The 18,548-nt window shown below is 30.9% G+C and overlaps 2 protein-coding genes across 3 annotated transcripts; both read right to left on the reverse strand.

Moving 5' to 3' along the window:
* Window positions 1-1,604: 1,604 nt before the first annotated feature.
* Window positions 1,605-4,024, reverse strand: LOC125065611 (60S ribosomal protein L22-like). Of its 2 annotated transcripts, none has more exons than XM_047673329.1 (3): window positions 3,948-4,024; window positions 3,570-3,858; window positions 1,605-1,800 (listed from the first exon to the last, which is right to left on the reverse strand). In XM_047673329.1, exons 2-3 carry the CDS (start codon window positions 3,847-3,849, stop codon window positions 1,637-1,639), a joined length of 444 nt encoding a protein of 147 aa, XP_047529285.1. In that variant the 5' UTR covers window positions 3,850-3,858; window positions 3,948-4,024; the 3' UTR covers window positions 1,605-1,636. The 2 variants fall into 2 exon arrangements, with proteins under 2 accessions (XP_047529285.1, XP_047529284.1); XM_047673328.1 differs by having other exon boundaries at window positions 3,944-3,962.
* Window positions 4,025-8,719: 4,695 nt separating this feature from the next.
* Window positions 8,720-11,903, reverse strand: LOC125066011 (E3 ubiquitin-protein ligase RING1). Its single transcript, XM_047673892.1, has 4 exons — window positions 11,008-11,903; window positions 10,318-10,490; window positions 9,574-9,746; window positions 8,720-9,079 (listed from the first exon to the last, which is right to left on the reverse strand). The coding sequence occupies exons 1-4, from the start codon at window positions 11,748-11,750 to the stop codon at window positions 9,035-9,037; spliced, it is 1,134 nt and encodes a 377-aa protein (XP_047529848.1). The 5' UTR covers window positions 11,751-11,903; the 3' UTR covers window positions 8,720-9,034.
* Window positions 11,904-18,548: the final 6,645 nt, after the last annotated feature.

An 18,548-nucleotide genomic window follows, 5' to 3' on the forward strand; every position in this document is an offset into this window, starting at 1 on the left:
TAAATTTTTTTATTTTATTATTTATGTACATAATGTTAACCAAATAAAATAAAAGATACGTACGTAAATGTTTTTTTTTTTCTAAATCTTCTTACAAATAAATCGTATAAATTTAGACAGCTTTGCTACTGACCCAAAACATCCGTATGGTATTTTATTATTCATACGATTATGTAATCCTTATTAACATTATTCGAAACAGAGTTCATTTATGGTTTTTTTACACTATCATCTATTTATATTATAATTTTTTTAACTCAACCGATACCGAACCGACAGATGGGGGATCCCATCGTCCGTCACGTATGTAATATTAAAAATGTTTGTTTGCTTATGTTGGTTTACCGATTTACCAAAGAGAGGCACTAGGTTATCACAATGTACTTAGTATATAGACTTATCAAGAAAAAAACACTGGCATTTGTGATGAATATTTGAAACTTGCACCAGTGGTTATTCATATACTATATTGGCGATATTGTTTCTTTGCAGACCTGAATCAAATTTATGTACAATTCTTCCGTAGAATGATTATAATTATGTAAGAAGCTCATTGCCTAACCTTTTGCTTGTAATTGTATTTGAGGAAGTAACAATTTTAACATTTATAAGATATACCCATTTAATTGGCGCGTCACTGTGTCCTTTTTTAATATTATACGATACGATGCGACGTACGACGAAGTGAATTATAATATTTATAATAAAATATAACACTTGCAAGGATGTTATGAATATGTAATTCTTGATTTATATGGATACGGATATGGAAATAATATTTTACTGGTTTTAGATACAAAATGATTTCAGATTATCCGATTGTTTCGGATGGTTTCACTAATGAACATTAGATTATTTAGAAATTGTAGAAGATAAATTTCTTTTAGGTATAAGGTAACAATTTGAATTTATGGGTGAGCTATTAATTAGTATTAAGTTTAATCACAGAAAAGAACAAAAATCCTAAAAAGAATTGGGTACACTCTTCAAATATAAAATGTATGTATGTAATGATGTAAAAAAAAAATATAATAAACAATCTCTTTATAGTTTCATAACTTGACTTGAGTTTCTTGCCGGTTCCTCTCGGTAGAATCTACATTCCAAGCTTGGTAGCTTTATTTTCAATATAGTTCTGTAAAATGACGGTTTAAGTGCTTGTACTTTAATGAAGCGTATTATACACATTCTTAAATACCATGATGATTTTTCGTAAAATTAATGTACCTATACAGAGAACTAGATTTTAATTTCACATTTTTGTTTTAAAGCAGTTGTTTACTCAGGGAAGCTAACTATAACCTATTATGTGTTGAATTTATGAATAATGCACTAATTTTGTAATTCTTTTTCAAATTATTTTCATTTATTGAAGTTGTCAATTATTGTTCTAAGTTTTAATAAAAAAACTAAATGTAGCCACAAATAAACCAAAAAAATATAAAAATTTTGAAATGCACACACAAAGTTGCAATTGTATGACTAAAATAGGAATAAATTCTTTTTTCTTATATTTAAATGAAATACCATTTAATTAGCAAATATGTTAAGAAAAATAGAATACCTTATTTAATGGTCGACATTATAAATAAAAAAAAAAGATATATAGTATAAACTATTTTATTGTAGCAACAGATTAATCTTCATTGTCTTCATTGTCGCTGTCTGCGTTGATGTTGAAGTAACGGAGCTCGTAGGAATCGTGCGCGGAAGCAACAACTCGGAGCCAGTCACGAAGATTGTTTTTCTTGAGGTATCGCTTAGTCAAGTACTTCAAGTATCTCTTAGAGAAGGGAATGTCTGTAACAAATACATACACTCCATTGTGTAACCGAATAATTACTTGGAATCATCTTGTCTTATAAACTACTATGATTATTTCAAAAATGTACAAATGGATGGATTTAAGGCTTTTATATTAATTTGGGGGATGGTAGGAATATGCAACCAAATTCTATATAAAAGATTGTTTAGTTATAATCAAACACATTTGACTAATGATGCTCATTTCATGGACAGCAGTTAAATCCTGATAAGATGTTTAATGGTAATACATTTTTTTTTGTCTATTTGTGTCGAATGAGAAATATTAACCATTCCTTACAAAGGTAATGTACCACCAACCTTCGGAACAAAGAGCTTATGTATCTAGTAGAATATCTGATAAATGGATGGTACCAGACAAGTTTGGCATAAGCCCTACCAATACAATTAACATAAAAACACATACATTAAAATAAAAACAAATATGATATGTACTGGAAAAACATTTACATGCTAGCAGACCTGGCCATCCATTGCTGTGGCTATCATCATCATAATCCTGTCCTTATTCCAATTTTTTTTGGGGATGACACAGCATGTCTTCTTCTATACTTCGCTATCAGATGTCATCTCACAAGTAACATTATTTCCAGCCATATCGTCTTTCACACAATCCATCCATTGTTTCTTTCCAGTCCCCTTCCTCTATATCCATCCACGTCCATGCTCAAGACCTACCTCACAACATGGTCCTCATTCCTCTGCATAACATGCCCATACCATGATAGCTGGCTTCCACATAACTTCTTGGTTAACAGTAGCACTTTCAGACTTCCTCTTATGTACCCATTCATGTAACACACCACACATTCCTCTCAACATTCTCATCTCTGCTGCATGCAGTTGTCTTTCATTCATCGCTTTTGTGGACCAGCACTCTGATCCATATAGGACAGCAGGTCTTACCATGGTCACAAATTGTTCCCATAACCTGCCACCATTTCATCCACCCTAGATTATATCGATGTTAAAAAGTGTGCAGCCAATACTTTTTGTCTTCCAGGCAGGATATATTATAAGCATATATAAGTAGTATTTAACTAACATAACTCCAAATTAAAAATTACAAATTTTAAATGTTGAAAAAAAGTAACTGAGTTTCATGCCGGTTCTTCTTACTACAATCCACATTCCGAATCAGTGTTAGCTCAACTTAATAGTTTTTTAAAATGACGATTCAAAAGTGCTTGCTTACTTGAATAAAGTATATTTTGATTTAAAAACACATAAACAGCATTGTTCAACATTGTATCAATAATTCCAACATGTTTGGTATTGATTTGAAATAAAAATTATATAGAACTGCTTTCACTCCAGGTCAACAATATTCTCTAACATCAAATAAACACATATATAACACCTTAATATATATACTTATATATAAGAACTTATTAAAGAAAAAACAAGTCTCTAAAAATATTTAAATCACTTATAACATTTAATTTAATTCTGCAATCTAATGAATTTAGACGATTTGAACAAAAGCATACAGAAAAACGACCACATTTCAGCAACTATGATATGATACTATAATACCTACGTTGTGCTGTTATTTCGAATTTTTACCAATAAAATTTAATTCAGCTTCTATTAAAATAGTAACTCTTTTATTATTACTTAATAGCGATAACGGGCGTGAGCATAACGTTAAATCGTGAAAACAAGCATGTTATTCAGTTTTACTTTATAAAATATTGTCTTGTTACTATTTAACATAATAGTAGGCTTTTATTAAAATCTCTTACCCGCACTGATGACGATTTTGGTCTTGTCCCTCGCGATGACAACGTGATTGCCTAGGTTATTTGTTTTTCCCTCGACTTTAACACGTTCTTTTAAGTATTTTTCGAAGTTGCCGACTTCTAAGATACTGTCTTCTGCTGGGTGTGTGCAGTCAATGGCGAATTTAAGGCTGATTTTCCTTCTTTGGCCCTTGCCTCTGATTTTACCACCTTTGATTCCCTTTTTACCAGACTTTTGGTGCAATTGGCCTTTCTTAGCCGCGGGTTTCTTTGCTACTACCATTTTGGCAACCTGAAACGTTTTATAATTTTCGTTTAACAATAAAATCAAAATAACACTGAAAACAACTAATATTTTCACAAATTTTAATTTTAACCTACAGAACACGTGTTACGGTCGCCGAAAAACCTACAAAATGGCCGACATAGACAGTTGATACAAATGACAGCGTCTTCAAATTTACACTGTTGGCAACATTTTAAGGTTGGATACGTTCTAGTTAACACTTACCTTTCTTTATATATAAAATAATAAGCAAATTACTTGTATTTTATTAAATTTTTTGAATAATAAAGCCCTCTAATAAACATACGAATAAATGTAAATTATACTATTGATTTCTTAAATATACTTAAATATATTATTTTAAGAAAGCTTTTTTACATCTCAACATAAAATAATATAATAATAATATATCTCATATTATGTCGTATATTTTATACATAATAAACATCCCCCGATTGAAGATTTCTAATCAAAATAATATTAGGAATAATGATTTTATTCGTGTTTATGCTATTCGTCGTCTTTGCTGCACTGCATTGTATTGTATTATCACTCCCTAGGTAAAATTAAATCGTCGTATTCAAATCTTATTAGAATTTTTGACAAGTTTTTTTTTTTAGGATAAATATTATGGTAGAAATGTATAAGCCATTTTGAAAACAATAATTTCTTAGATTTACGCAAAACTACTAATCCTATTATTCAAGAAATTTTCATTGACTTATATGTGGAAATTTAATTTAATTTTAGTTTCAAAGCGAATATAGTTTGTATAGCGCTTTTTTTATATAATATAATAGATAGAAAATGCCGCCAAAACTAAAAAAAGTCTTATCATTTTGTCTAAACTAAAAGGTTTCTTTACACTGTAAAAAAGATAATATATAAATTCAGTGTCAATTTCAGAGTTCTGTAATCTGTACATTCTGAGTTGAGCCTGTGTCTGGGTCACTCACGTCTCACTCTCCAAACAAGCAATAAATTATGAGTGATAAGCTACTAAACGGGCCTGTATGAAGCCCTTGCATATGTAGAATTTTTCGATTATAAATTTTAAACAAATACTATATATTAATATTTGATTCGAAAGGTACGTGTACGGTACGTTTTTATATGGTGGCGTTGATATTATTATCAAAATATTTATGTATATTTATTCTATTAGTTGTAGTAGTAGTAATATAATCAGAATTTTCAATTTATTTTCTGAGGAGAGGTTTGAAACTTTTGTGACAAAGTCGCACCGAACTACTTTCAAGACAGATATACAAAAATATTAAAAAAAATAATCAATTTTTATTTTAATTATGAGGAACTTAATACTTGCCTTAATGTTATAGAAGTTAATATTATTAGAATGTTTTTAGAAAAATAATCTTTTTTATTATACCAAGTCGTCTGATGGTGGTCTGAAAGCTTCTAGCCATCGTGAAATAAAAGTTTCGTATAAAACGGACAATGATAAGCTTTCTTGCTTATTATAATATTCTATATGTACTACGTATGGTGAAGATAAATATTATACAACATTGTAATGAGTTTGAGAGATCACTCACGCTCGAGAGATTACAATATATTTAGATATATGTAATAAATACACCAGTACATAGAATATTTATTTATTATTTCTTTTATTTTATAAATATTACAGTCCTGAAGTTAAATATACAATTCACAAAAATCTCCTATTCTCATTCCATGCGCGACTCCCTTTTTTTTTTAATAATCGTTTTGTGCGGGAAAATATCTTGTATTATTTTTTAAAGCCATACGAATGACATACTGAAATCGATTACACTTTTATGAAATCGGATACAATAATAAAAAATGAGTTTATTAAATATATAATTATAATATAAATGTACTACATAAATAAGTATTTCTAACATATGTATTACATAAACAAATATCCTTCCTTAAGAGCGCTTATCCCAATTGCTGCTTCTCAGCTTCTGACATTTGTAAGATTGTTGCGTGCAACTGCGTTTGTATAAGTACAACTATAATAATTAAGTCAATCGATATAAAGCATCGTGATGGTATTACATTATTTATTCCGTATATACATATTTTCTATAGGATTTGTTTTAAATGTAGAAATAGATAAGAAAATGACATACGAAGTCGGAGTCATAATAAATTAAATAAAAGCCTTTAAATCGTCTTTTCATTTAATGTGATAACGTCGGCGCTACTCTATATATATAAAGCCGCCACCAAGTTACTTTGCGGTTGCAAAGCCTATTGTACAGTAATTCTCATTACCTACAAAGTATTCTTGAAATAAAATTAACAATTCAGATTCATTAATAATTATTGTCATGTTCCTAACTTATCTCCAACGTTCTCCCTTCTTTTTTTCGTTGTCCACCAATAGGCGATTGTATCAATATTGGTGCAGTTGTAACTTATATAAATTTTTTTTTCAATGTGTGAGCATGGTGTAATCATGTTCGTTTTGACTTCAAAACATTTTTGTTTTTAATTTAACTATTTATATCCTCAATAAATTGTTACCGTTAGCACTGATTATTGATCGAATTGTAGAAGAATTCAATAAGATAGAATTATTAAATAATTTAAATCGAGGATAATAAACCTAAGTAGTAACGTAAGTATTAATTTCGTTTATTTTATTTACTTGTAGGTAGTTTTTACTTCTAGGCGTAATTTGTTTCATATCCTTATTTTACATTGACTTATATGAGTATACATTTAAGTTAATGATATTTAATTTAAAATTCTCTCCGCGAAATACGTTATTGCTTAATTTAAACTTAATTTACAGATAGGTGATTTAAGTCATTTTTGAAGAAAAAAATGTGCTCGAGGTGAGTGATTTAAGCAATCATTTTATTGATTCCAGTTTTAAAATTGTTCTAATAATATTTTTTACGAGGTAGATTAAAACTTGTCAGTCAACTATAAACATACAATAACAAGTATCTATTGTACGTATGTTTGTTCGTAAATCTTATAACAAAGACTGCATTGGTAGTAACATAATATATATGGTGATATTCTAATAAATTATATATTCTTATAAGTGAATAATAACATTACGAAGTCAAGTCATATAACACTAAGGTATAAAACATAGTTAACCAGTAAGACGAGAGTTACGCGATTATTCAGAGGGCGAGAGACTCCATTGTTTTCGCTCTGCCCTGATATTTCCCATGAATGAATGCCGCGATTCGAGGCCAAGACGTGTTTTTTTCACCTGGCGTGATGTAATTGGTATTCGACATTCGTGATACATTCACCTCTAGAATCTAGACATGTTTGTATACTTTATAAATTTATTTGGTCGGCGTTAAAGTTACGATGAAATAAAATGTTATAAATAATAATGTATATTCTGTGATAGAGAAAATTACGCATGCGTATAAACGTTATCTTGGTGTCGTGAACTAGTGAAACGTAGACGATGCACACAAATGTAGTTTATTTGCGTTTGAAAACGGTTCACTCGTGAATGATCTAAGCCTATTTTTGAGCAAACTTAACCTCACTTCCTTTTGGTTAAGATTAAGGTGGTGATTCATAGGCTGTGTTTATAATTAAATTAATATGTACCCATAATTAATGAAATGTCTTGTTTTATCTAAAGTGGTTAGTGGTGGTGACGTCAGTGTTAAAAATTTTAAAACGTAGGTACCTATTAACCTTCGTATCATGTCAAAATATCGAAATCAATAAATAATATGGAAACAATGAAAGTGACTTACATATGACAAAAATATGGATAATTGTTTTGCTGTCTGCGGTTGTGATGATCTCGAGGGTGTTACTAAATCAGACTTAGATCGATTTACAGATAAAATTGAAAACGTTCTCAATGATGAAAAGGGACGACGATTATTTAGAAATTTCATGTTTTCTAGCAACATGAGGCACGGTCGTCGGGTTCTAGATCTTTGGGAAAATACGGAAAGACTGCTCACTTACAGGGATGAAGACAGTTCATCTTTTCGTAACTACTTGAGAGATTACGATCGATTGACCGATGCGGCTGAAAGGGTTGAAGAATTAGATTTTGCTATCATGGAAAGACTAGTCCTTACACGCGAATCAGAAAATAAAGAAGAAATGGAAGAAGTATTAAGAGCTTTAAAAGTAGAAGTAACAAAAGCACTCAGAAGAGAATATAACGCTTTTCGAATACGTTTTACACCTACTAAAAATAATTGATACACGTTTTATTAAATAATCACAGTGTCTTGCTTAACAGGCGTTTATATTTCGCGCCTTTTTATAACAGAACCTACCTATAAAATGGTGGCAAGATGAGTGTTGGTTTATACCTGTGTTTTATAAAAACAAAGGATATACATAAGTAATAAGAAATGTGAATATTGTTTTAATAAAAATACTACTGTCGCACTATAGTACCTAGTTTATTGTGAACTTTGTTGAGGGATTGTGTTTTTGTTTTGTTATTGTATTGTAAGTTTTTTTTAAATGAGAAATAAATTATTATTAATGCTTAATGTTCTTATACTTTTACCTTCAAAAATAAAAATATGATACATTTAAAAAAAAAAAAAGAATCTCAGGTTGAATGTTATTTAATAATAATTGCACAACTGTTGTACATTCCTCTAATACTTATTATTATTTTACAAAATTAAACCATATTGCTTAAAAAAATGGGTTATAATTGAATGCATTTCTATTTATGTAAAACATACGAAAGAAATATACTGACTTAATTACAATTTGTAATATACATTTTTATTCTTCAATATATACGAGAAATAAAAAAATGTTTTAAATTATTCATAAATATATATAAAAATATTTAACATTTTGAACGTTTAATTTCATATATAAATGATGTGTACAATAAAAAATATACATATATGTAAATGTACATATGTTACATGTAATAAATCTCACAACAGATCTTCATTCATATTTTTAAATTTAATTATTGAATAAAATAGTAAAAATTCATTATTAATATCTTCAGTGATAAGATTTAAAACACTCATGTTACGATAGTAGTCCCTAGAGATTGTTATCCTTAAAATTTATTCATTACACATTTATATTCTATTTATTCCAAATTTCATCATATGATAAAAGAGTCCATGTCTCATTTAAAATTTCCCTTAAAACTAGAAGTATGCACTATGATCATTTTAGTTATTTAATTACAACTAAAATGCAATTATTTCTAGGTTTTCTTCCAGGAATAATACATTTCCAGAGGTTTGTTGACCTAAAAAAGAAAAAAATATAATTTAATAAAAAAGTTACAAATGGTTTTTAGCAAAAATTCGCAGATTGGTGATAACTATATTGTATAGTACCATTTTCAGTTATAGTTCAAAACTATAGTTGATTAGTCCATATTCAAATTAATATGAATCTCTCTAGGTAATTGCCGTTAAGTAACAGCTGGCTTTCAGCTGCCAGGCAAAGCTTTCCTGCTCTATTACGGACATTCATCCTTTTTCTACGAAGTATTATATAATTTACTTATTATATTACATGGTTTGAGTTTCTGGATTGGATTACATGAAGTGATTCATAATGTTATAATGATCAAAATATAACCCGAACAATTATTAAATATAGTATCTTTTTCTATGCGTTTTAAAAGAGAAATAATATAAGAAATATATCCTTAAAAGTCTTTGTTGATTGTAACAATATTTTCTTATAATTAATCACCACAAAAATATATTTACAAGTAGTTAAAAAAATTCACACCTTCCAGAATTTATCATTGATCTGCCTTAAAGTTTGTGAGCCAGCAAGAGGCACAAACTGACCAGGCGATGGAGCTACATATATGCAAAAGTTAAGGAGACGGTACGCTTCTGGGAGCTCTGCATCTAAATCTAGAGTAAGACGCATGGCTAAGTACTTGCTAAGGTGGTCCACTGGAAAGAGAAAATATTTAATATAGTTTTGTAGTAAAAAATATCAAAATAGATGGTATGAAAATGAAGACAAATAAATGGAATATTAAGCAGTACAAAAGTGTATGGACATGCTTAACTAGTGCAATCCAATGACTCATACGTTGTCATAGCACAAGACTATCAGTATTCATACATATATGTATATACAAACTTAAAAAAAATTCTCATTTTCTATAGGTGGGTATTAGAGCTATATTGTAAAATCATAAGTGAAATAGATAATATGATGTTGATGAGAAATAATTTCTAGTTACAATATCGAAATCTGATCAGTGCTAGACAAAAAGCTGAAAATTCGTTATTTTTGTATCATAGATCATTTCATTCAATTATATCAAAAGATACTGTGTGGCTTAATGAGAAAAAAACAACGTCTGAATTTCTTGCTAAAATGTTGTTAGATATCCATCAGTCATAATTATACATTGTAATACATTTAAGCTGCTTCATGCAGTAATTTATTTACCCTCTAATTCAATTTAAAACTTTGAATAATTTCATATATACAATAATTGATGTGTATCAATACCTGAAGCATTAGCAGTTGTTTTTAGATACCGAACAGAGCTGTCCCTCAGTGCCCTCATGAGCTGGTTGTCTCCTGTCATCTCCGTGGGGTGTGGCTTGAACACCAACTCTATTTCGTTTGGGTTCAATGGCTCCCCTTCCCCTTCCGTGTCCATTGAATTCTCACCTTCGGTTCTAAAATTATTTCATAAGACAAATATAAACAGTATAAAATGTTAACTACACAGTGACCACGATTTTTGAGTATAAAATGTAGCTCTATAGGGTGAATTGTAACTGCAGGCACAAGTAACGTAAGCATCTTAGTCGCTTAGGCTGGCTTATTGGTGATGCATGCCATGGTTAATATTTCTTACCATGCCAATGTCTATGGATGGTGGTAACTACTTTTTTCTGAATAAGTTATAAAAGTAAAATCTTTAATATAGTTTATTTTAACAGAATGACAACTACATTCTGTCATATTAGAGCATGACACTTCTAGATTTTATTAATTTATGAAGAGCCACCCGAATGAAATAAATCACGTCTGTAATATTCCATGTCTATATGAAGTGTTATTAGTTTGTTATAAAGTTGAGTGAAAGAAATGTGAGTGGGTTTAAATCTTTTGATAGCAGTAAAATCTACAGTTTAAAGCTACAAATGATTTTTTTAAATGGTACTTCAAAGTTATCGTTCTGAAACTGACCTGCCATCACTAGATTCACTCTCCTCACTTCGTTCTGAAGTTAAGATAGATTTTGCTCTTTTAGTTGTGCTCGTGTTTTTTGATATAGAACTAACGTTTGATGGGACTGGGGAAGGCGTGCTTCTCACTGAAGCAGGGTTCGATGTAGATTGACCAGGTGGAGTTGGATTGCTTGTTGTAGATGTAGTATCCTTGGGTACGGACGAACTGCTCCCATTTTGGGCTGGTTCCGAATTACCATTAGAATTGGACGCATTAATATTATCTTCGTGGTTTTTTCTAGCTCTTTGTGGTCTATTTTGTGATTGCAGCTTTATACCTTCAGTTATGGAGTTTACTAGCGAAGCCTGAGAGTGGGACATGTTTATTTTAGCTAGCACACGCTCCTGGTGAGCCTCATATTCATCTCTACTCGGATATATCTTCGATATGAGCAAATCGAAGTTAGGATCGGGCCTTAAAGATCGTTTTGATACGAGCTTCTTGCGGCAGGTAGGACACTCTTTGTTACCAGACCTTAGAGCAGTTATAATGCAGTCTGAACAAAATCTATGGAGGCATTCTTTAGTAGTCATAGTCTTTTTAAGCATGTCCAAGCAAATGGGACACATTAATTCACTGTGTAAGCTACGTGGGGACACCGCGATTTCAGTGGCATCCGTTATCACTTCCTGTGGTGTACGATGAAGCTCGTACAGGGAAAGCTCCCATGTTTTGTTTTGAGATGGCTCCGTTGAAGACATTTTGAGCGTTTATTCAAGTTTCCAATTAAAAAATAATAAACATTATACATAAGAAAGTGACAATTCGCACCGCCTCCGCCATATTATGTTTAAGTTAAAGTAGCATAGATAACCACTCTACACTACAGCCTCAAATGACACTATTGGTACACAGAGGACAAAATATTTATAATGTAGAATATCTATAGTCGTATTCAGGTCCATATTAAGTAATCATTTGTTTATTTCACTATTTAGAAAATATAATAGGAATAAATACTGAAAAATAGATACATAAAAAATATTGCTTAAATAGCAAGTTGTCAATTCTATTAGGAATAAAATTAATTTCGGGTTTGTTATAATAGCTATTAGAATAACAAAATAATCCTTATACTTTAAATATTTAAATAAGATAAAAATCCTAAACATGGAAAAAGTATTTTATTTAGTTTTATTTTTTAATTTTTCCGCCTAATGTATTGTATGACAACTTGTCCAAATTAAAACTTCTGTTGGTGTATTCGTGTACTTCTAATGATAATCTACAATATGTAAAAAGAATTTGTATTTGAATAGAGAGATACTAGACAACTATTACCTTGTAGTGTAAATTATACCATAAATTAAATTATTTATCCGCAATTATAGGAATTACAGGTAGTTTAGGCGGCTTTTGACATCATTTAGGAGAAAAAAATAATTGAAATTTGTGTATGGTTGGATTTATTGTTCAATAATTTTAATTATCTTAGGAATATAACAGTCTTCGACATCTTCTTGCCCTTATTCCAATTTTATTTGGGGTCGACGCAGCATGTCTTCTTCTTCCATACTTCTCTGTCTGGCGTCATCTCATAAGTATCATTCTTTCTAATCATATCGTCTTTCACACAATCCATCCATCTTTTCTTTTATCGTCCCCTACCTCTAAATCCATCCACATCCATGCTCAAGAATCAAGAATACAATAGTAATATGTGATCAATTACATAGTAATGTAGTACGGATATTTTTTTTATTTAAACGTAGCTAGATAAAGCTTTTTACCTTAAAGCTTTATAATGGTCTGGCTATGTTGTTTGTGTACTGTTGTTAATCATTAATTCGTTTATTTAATTTAATTCCATTTAAACATAAATCTCCATTTCTAAATTAAATCATATAGGTAATTAATTATTAGCCATTAAGTTGTGTGTTATCTTAATGAAGGATACTGTATTAAAATCAAAAATATTTATTTGTATCACCTTTATCAATCATATATTATTAATAAAATTTGCTTTATATGTATATGAATGCCTCTTTTTGTTGATTTTATATCTATATAATAATATGATGTGCTGTTGTATAGGATTGTTGACTAGCTTTTTAGGTTACCGCCAAACAGCGATAACTTTAGTATCGTTGAGTCCGGTTTGCAAGATGAGTGAGCAAGTACAGGTAACTGGAACCTCCAGAGATATGACATCTTAGCTCTCCATGTTGAAAGCGCACTGGCGATGCAAGGAATGATTAATATTTCTTGCAGTGACCAATATCTCCGAGAGATACATTTGCCCGTCCGCATACCTACTAAAAAAAGCTATCAAGGATCCTTTATAAAAATATTCTATAGAGAATACGAGTGGTATAACTTTACCTTCTACATTTAAATAAATCAAGAAATTAATTCGTTATCAAATATTAAAAATTAAAGCTGTATTCCGAGTGATAATTTAGTTCACACGAGTGTGGCTATCCACAAAATGCAGCAATATATATCCTTGAGCGACTCTCTTGTGACCCTCTTTGCAACCTTGGAAATTCTGTCGGATATGGACGATAAGCAGACCCGCGTCCTCCGTCAGAATGGCGAAAGTGCGCCCATTCCGTCTAAGTTTGATGTATTTGATTTCATTGATGCTAAATTTTTAGACCGCAAAAAATATTTAGGAAAGTAAGCGATAAGATTATTGATACCTATCAACAAAATCAATGCATAAAAAAATGAAAAAAATAATCGGCACATTTAGGCTAATTTCGTCGTCGCACAGTAATCCTTATCATAAATAACATATTAATTTAAACGTTTTCTGCTAATTAAATTTGCCGTTACCACTTCGCAGTCTGAACCGGTTGTTTTAAATATACATTTGACAAGATATTTAAATAAACGCAAGAGGATAGGGCGAAAAGCGTCTGATAAGAAACCTTTAAATATTAGGATATTTACAAAGAAGAAGATTCGGAGCCATTCTGCCAAGCTGCTCCAATGGAGTATGGATTTGGAGAGAGTCCCTGTGCCTGTGCGCTATTAATATATCCTGCGTAGGTACAAGTCGCAATTTAAAGTTGAGTTGAACACTATTTTTACTTTATCATTTCTCTTCCTTTTTCAAATATTATTATTTATCCAAAACATAAAATTTATTGAAAACAAAGTTTCTAAGTACAAAACTGTATAATTAGTGTCGAACGGCTTATATTACCGACTATGTTGCCAGTGTAGCGGGTAGTGTCGTTAAATTAATTTATGGATTTTTTTTTTCTAAAAAACAGAATAGTCAAAACCAGTTCATTTTTTTTCTATAATTATGTTCGATTGTATAAACTCTGTAGCACGAATAGAGTCTTAGTGCATGCGTCACGCGATTATAACGTTGACTTTCTTCGGTTTTGGTGAAATTTCAGTCGGTGAAATTGTATTCACGCTTTAAGATATTTTTACATACTACGGTACAAAAAAATAACAAAAACAAAGTGAACATGTGCATACGTAATATTTGATTTCTATTCAAGTGCCAGGAACACGATAGCTCGCCTTTTTATGTAGTTTTAAGTATCAACACGACGCTTTTGATACGAATATACATTTTATAGTAAGAAGTTATACTTCTTTTCCTTTGTTATGAAAAAAATATGAGAAAAATATGATGATGACTTGAAAACTACACGATGAAGTTCCTTGCTAAACCGCCACTTAGGAGTAAAGTCGTTCGAAATAGACAACTTCACACCTTGTCTTATTTTATAATTATTATTTTATTAAAGTTTAAATTTGTAAGTGAGTGGAATAGTAGTGGTATAAAAGGTTAATTTACTTCTATTTTTATTATTAATAAGTATTCAGTTGTTAATAAGTAGATTATGTTTATTGTCAAGCGTCAATAGCGCAGTGGTTTTCGGGCCGCGTAGATATAAAAAGATATAAAAAGTCGCAATATTAAAACTGTTACTACAGAGTCCCCCGGCATGTACCCTACTATATTATAGCCTTCTGATTTACTGTCTATACTCTATTGCCAAATATGATAGACATTAATGAATTTCAGACATAGACAATTTTACTACTTTCTACCAATATGATATATTCCTTACCGATTATTCTGATTAAAATTACTCCGATGAAGTAAAACTTCTCACGCGCCTAAGTACACGCACCGTTTTTTGTATACTTACAAGTTAGTAGACGGTCTCATTTTTGCATTTTCTTCTGTTTATTATAATTATATGAAGGGAATATATAATCTTTTAACTCATGCCACGATTGCTTATTAAATATAAATTGTGAATCTATAGCAATACTCATGGGATGTAATGATTTGATGATGTTTCAAACTATAACCTATCCCACAAGAAGAGTAAAGACTAAAAAAAAAATTAACATCGAATTTTACAATTCAATTCAATCATTGGTAAAAAGATTGAATAATCTTATTTTTATGAGATAGGTAAGCGGTTGCGTAAATGGGCCATAGACATTGGATATTTTAACGATTTCTTACATAGCCAATGCGCCATTTACCTCGGAAACTAAGATGTTATGTCCCCTGTAGCCAGTTACACTGGGTCACTCACCCTTCAAACCGGAACCGAATTATACCTACTAAGTAATGCTGTTTGGCAGTAGAAAATCTTATGAGTTCGTCTTACCCACCCAGACGGGCTCACTCAAAGAGAATACATGATATTCATTATGGATTCGTAAAAGAATGGCGTTTTGAATTTTGAGGATGCTGTTATCGGAACTTTGTAAATAAAACTAAATTACGTGGTGTATTATTTGGTTGAAATTAAAATAAATCTATATTTTGTAGTGTAGATTTATTTAATTTATATATATGTGATATACGAATGAATGTGTACTTAATGTTTAACTAAGCAAAAAGGTTAGTTACAAACGTTCGGATAACTGTACCAAACAGAAATTATTTTTTGAGCTCTGGATTAGCTCTGAGACTACTCTGATCATTTCCATATGTACCACGTATTTGATTGACTATGATTACACGGGCATGATGCAGATTAGCCGACCTACTGAGACCGCATTTCTTCATCTCAATCTGCATTACAATCATGAACATTCCAGTTTTATATAATGTCATTGATCTAGAATAGTTTTATAAGTAGATTATGGATAATGTAAATGAAAGTAATACAAGCTATTTCAGTAAATTTAAATAAAATAAGATTAATCATATAATTTATATTGCAACTCTGTCTTTTTTCTTTTGTCCTTTAAAATATCTATACGTGTCTATATTAATGTCGTGTATAATAAGAAATTCTATTGTTTGCGATGTTTCTGACAACATGGTCCAGTGGCTAGAACATGTTAAACTTAATTTGAAAATTGCGGGTTCAAGCCGTTGATCTTTCACGAGCTTAATATGTATTAGCGGTGGAACAAAAATATGAACAACAATTCTGCCTCTGTCAGAAGAAATTCACCAACCAGAAGTGCAGCAGTGCAGTCAGCGTAGAGTGCACCGTCGCGGCGTAAAGAGAAGGCCTTGGCTTGGCTAGGGGATATTAACAAGATATTTTTAAATTAAAACTGATTTAGAGAACTTAGAGTAACTTTTTTATTTCTGTTTGTGACCTCTATATTAGTATGGTGGATATATTCTTGAAACATTCCAATTACTTTATACTTATAAGTGTATCATATCATGTCTCATATCATGACCTGCGATATTTATCTCGCATATACTTGCCTGCAGTTTGCTAGATTGATTGACGTTTATGTTTACTGCTCTACTGAGAGTTGTGTTTATAGCTTACAATGCATACATAAACCTTTGTTAAAGAACGAGCTATCTGACGCAGGTTTTTCAAAGCAGAACTGATAGATTTTGAAATTGGCAATTTTCATTATCCAGTATAATAATTACACACGTAGGTACACGTAGATTTGTATGAAATTAATTGAATCCCAAAGAAAATCCCCGAATACACTTCAATGAATATATTTTGTATAGTTATCAATAATTTTAAAATTAAGATTAAAATGTTGCCTGGAAATAAAAACAAAATCGAAAAGATTCATCATGGCGCGGAAAACACGTCTGTTAGACGTAATCGAAAAAAATCCCCGAATACAACCACGAAGGTGACTCATCAATGACGCGTCATTCGAAATTAAAAAGAAAAGTTCCATTTATAAATTACAATTAAACACTTTTTTATAAAAAAATTGTGACAGATGGAATTATAATGTTTGTTTCCAGTCTAGTTGGGCTGCGCAGGCGCACGACACGCGTCGCTCAGGAAATTGCAGCTATTACTTTCTCTGAGTGTTCAATCTTTTAATTATATCATTACTATGTTCCAAATGAAAAACAACATTGATAAAAAATATTCGTACATGTTGAATGTATTAAAGCTTTTATATCACTTGCGATGCTTGTTTGGGTGAGATCTTGCAGGCTGAATTGGAACAACTTCTATGGATCTGAAGTTTTACACATTGGTTATGTTTCGATGGCAATACATTTTTATGTAAGCTTGACTTGATCTCAGCATTGGCTTAACTCCTAACGCTTAAGAGTATAGACACGAAATTTTGTGTAAACAATTAATTATTTTTATATTCATAATATAAGAAGACTGGATATTTATATTTAAATTGAATATATGCTTCTTTGTAAATTGTTTTATACCAAAGTGTACTCTTTATTCCGTTACTCTTATAATCCGGATCGGATTATGAGAGTAAGGCCGACACGACCGGAATGAGTTTAGGAGCATTTACGTGCTTCCCAAGACATATAAGTGTACGCATTGTCAACTTCCAGACCTAGGGTTAAGAAATTTTCGACAGAAAAACACCTTTTTATTGGCTCGACCTAGGGTTTGAACCAAGTTCCTAGGGATTTGCACAGTTTTAAGCTAGCTACTAGAAAAAAAAAAACAATCGTGTGCCCAAAAATATATTCTCCATTGAAAACTTTACCGATATTTAGTTGTACTACCATATTCTCAAAAAATCAAAATATACTTTATTCAAGTAGGCTTTTACAAGCACTTTTGAATCGTCATTTAACAAACTATTTTAAGTAAAGTTACCCCGGTGGTAGCTTTACTTCGGAATGTAGACTCTACCAAGAAGAACCGGCAAGAAACTTAGTAGTTACTCTTGTTCAACATCTAAAAATACAGTCATATTAGTTAAATACCTGGAAATGCCTGGAAGTCAACAAGCATTCACTCCACGCTTTTTTATAATTTATTTAATCTTGTATCGAATAATATGCCTTCTTTACCAATGTATTTTTTACAAATGACTAAACTATTCTAAGCATTTAACAGTTAATTGAAGCCTTTAGGCTCCGCAACGTACCAAGTCATAATTACAAAGTCTAAGCACGGTAGGCGGCTCTACTGACTGCTGCATACGCTGGCATGTAGCCAGTGATAATTTGTCTGTTCGTATCGACATTCGGCAGGCAATGCAAGGTCTTATTACCGTAAAATAATAGACAGTGAATTACTATTACTATTATTACCGTCTATCATATCAGTTCAAATGTTCTTTAAGTCGATTACCGACATTAC

This window comes from Vanessa atalanta, chromosome 8 (assembly GCF_905147765.1).
Source record: "Vanessa atalanta chromosome 8, ilVanAtal1.2, whole genome shotgun sequence".
Taxonomy (NCBI): domain Eukaryota; kingdom Metazoa; phylum Arthropoda; class Insecta; order Lepidoptera; family Nymphalidae; genus Vanessa; species Vanessa atalanta.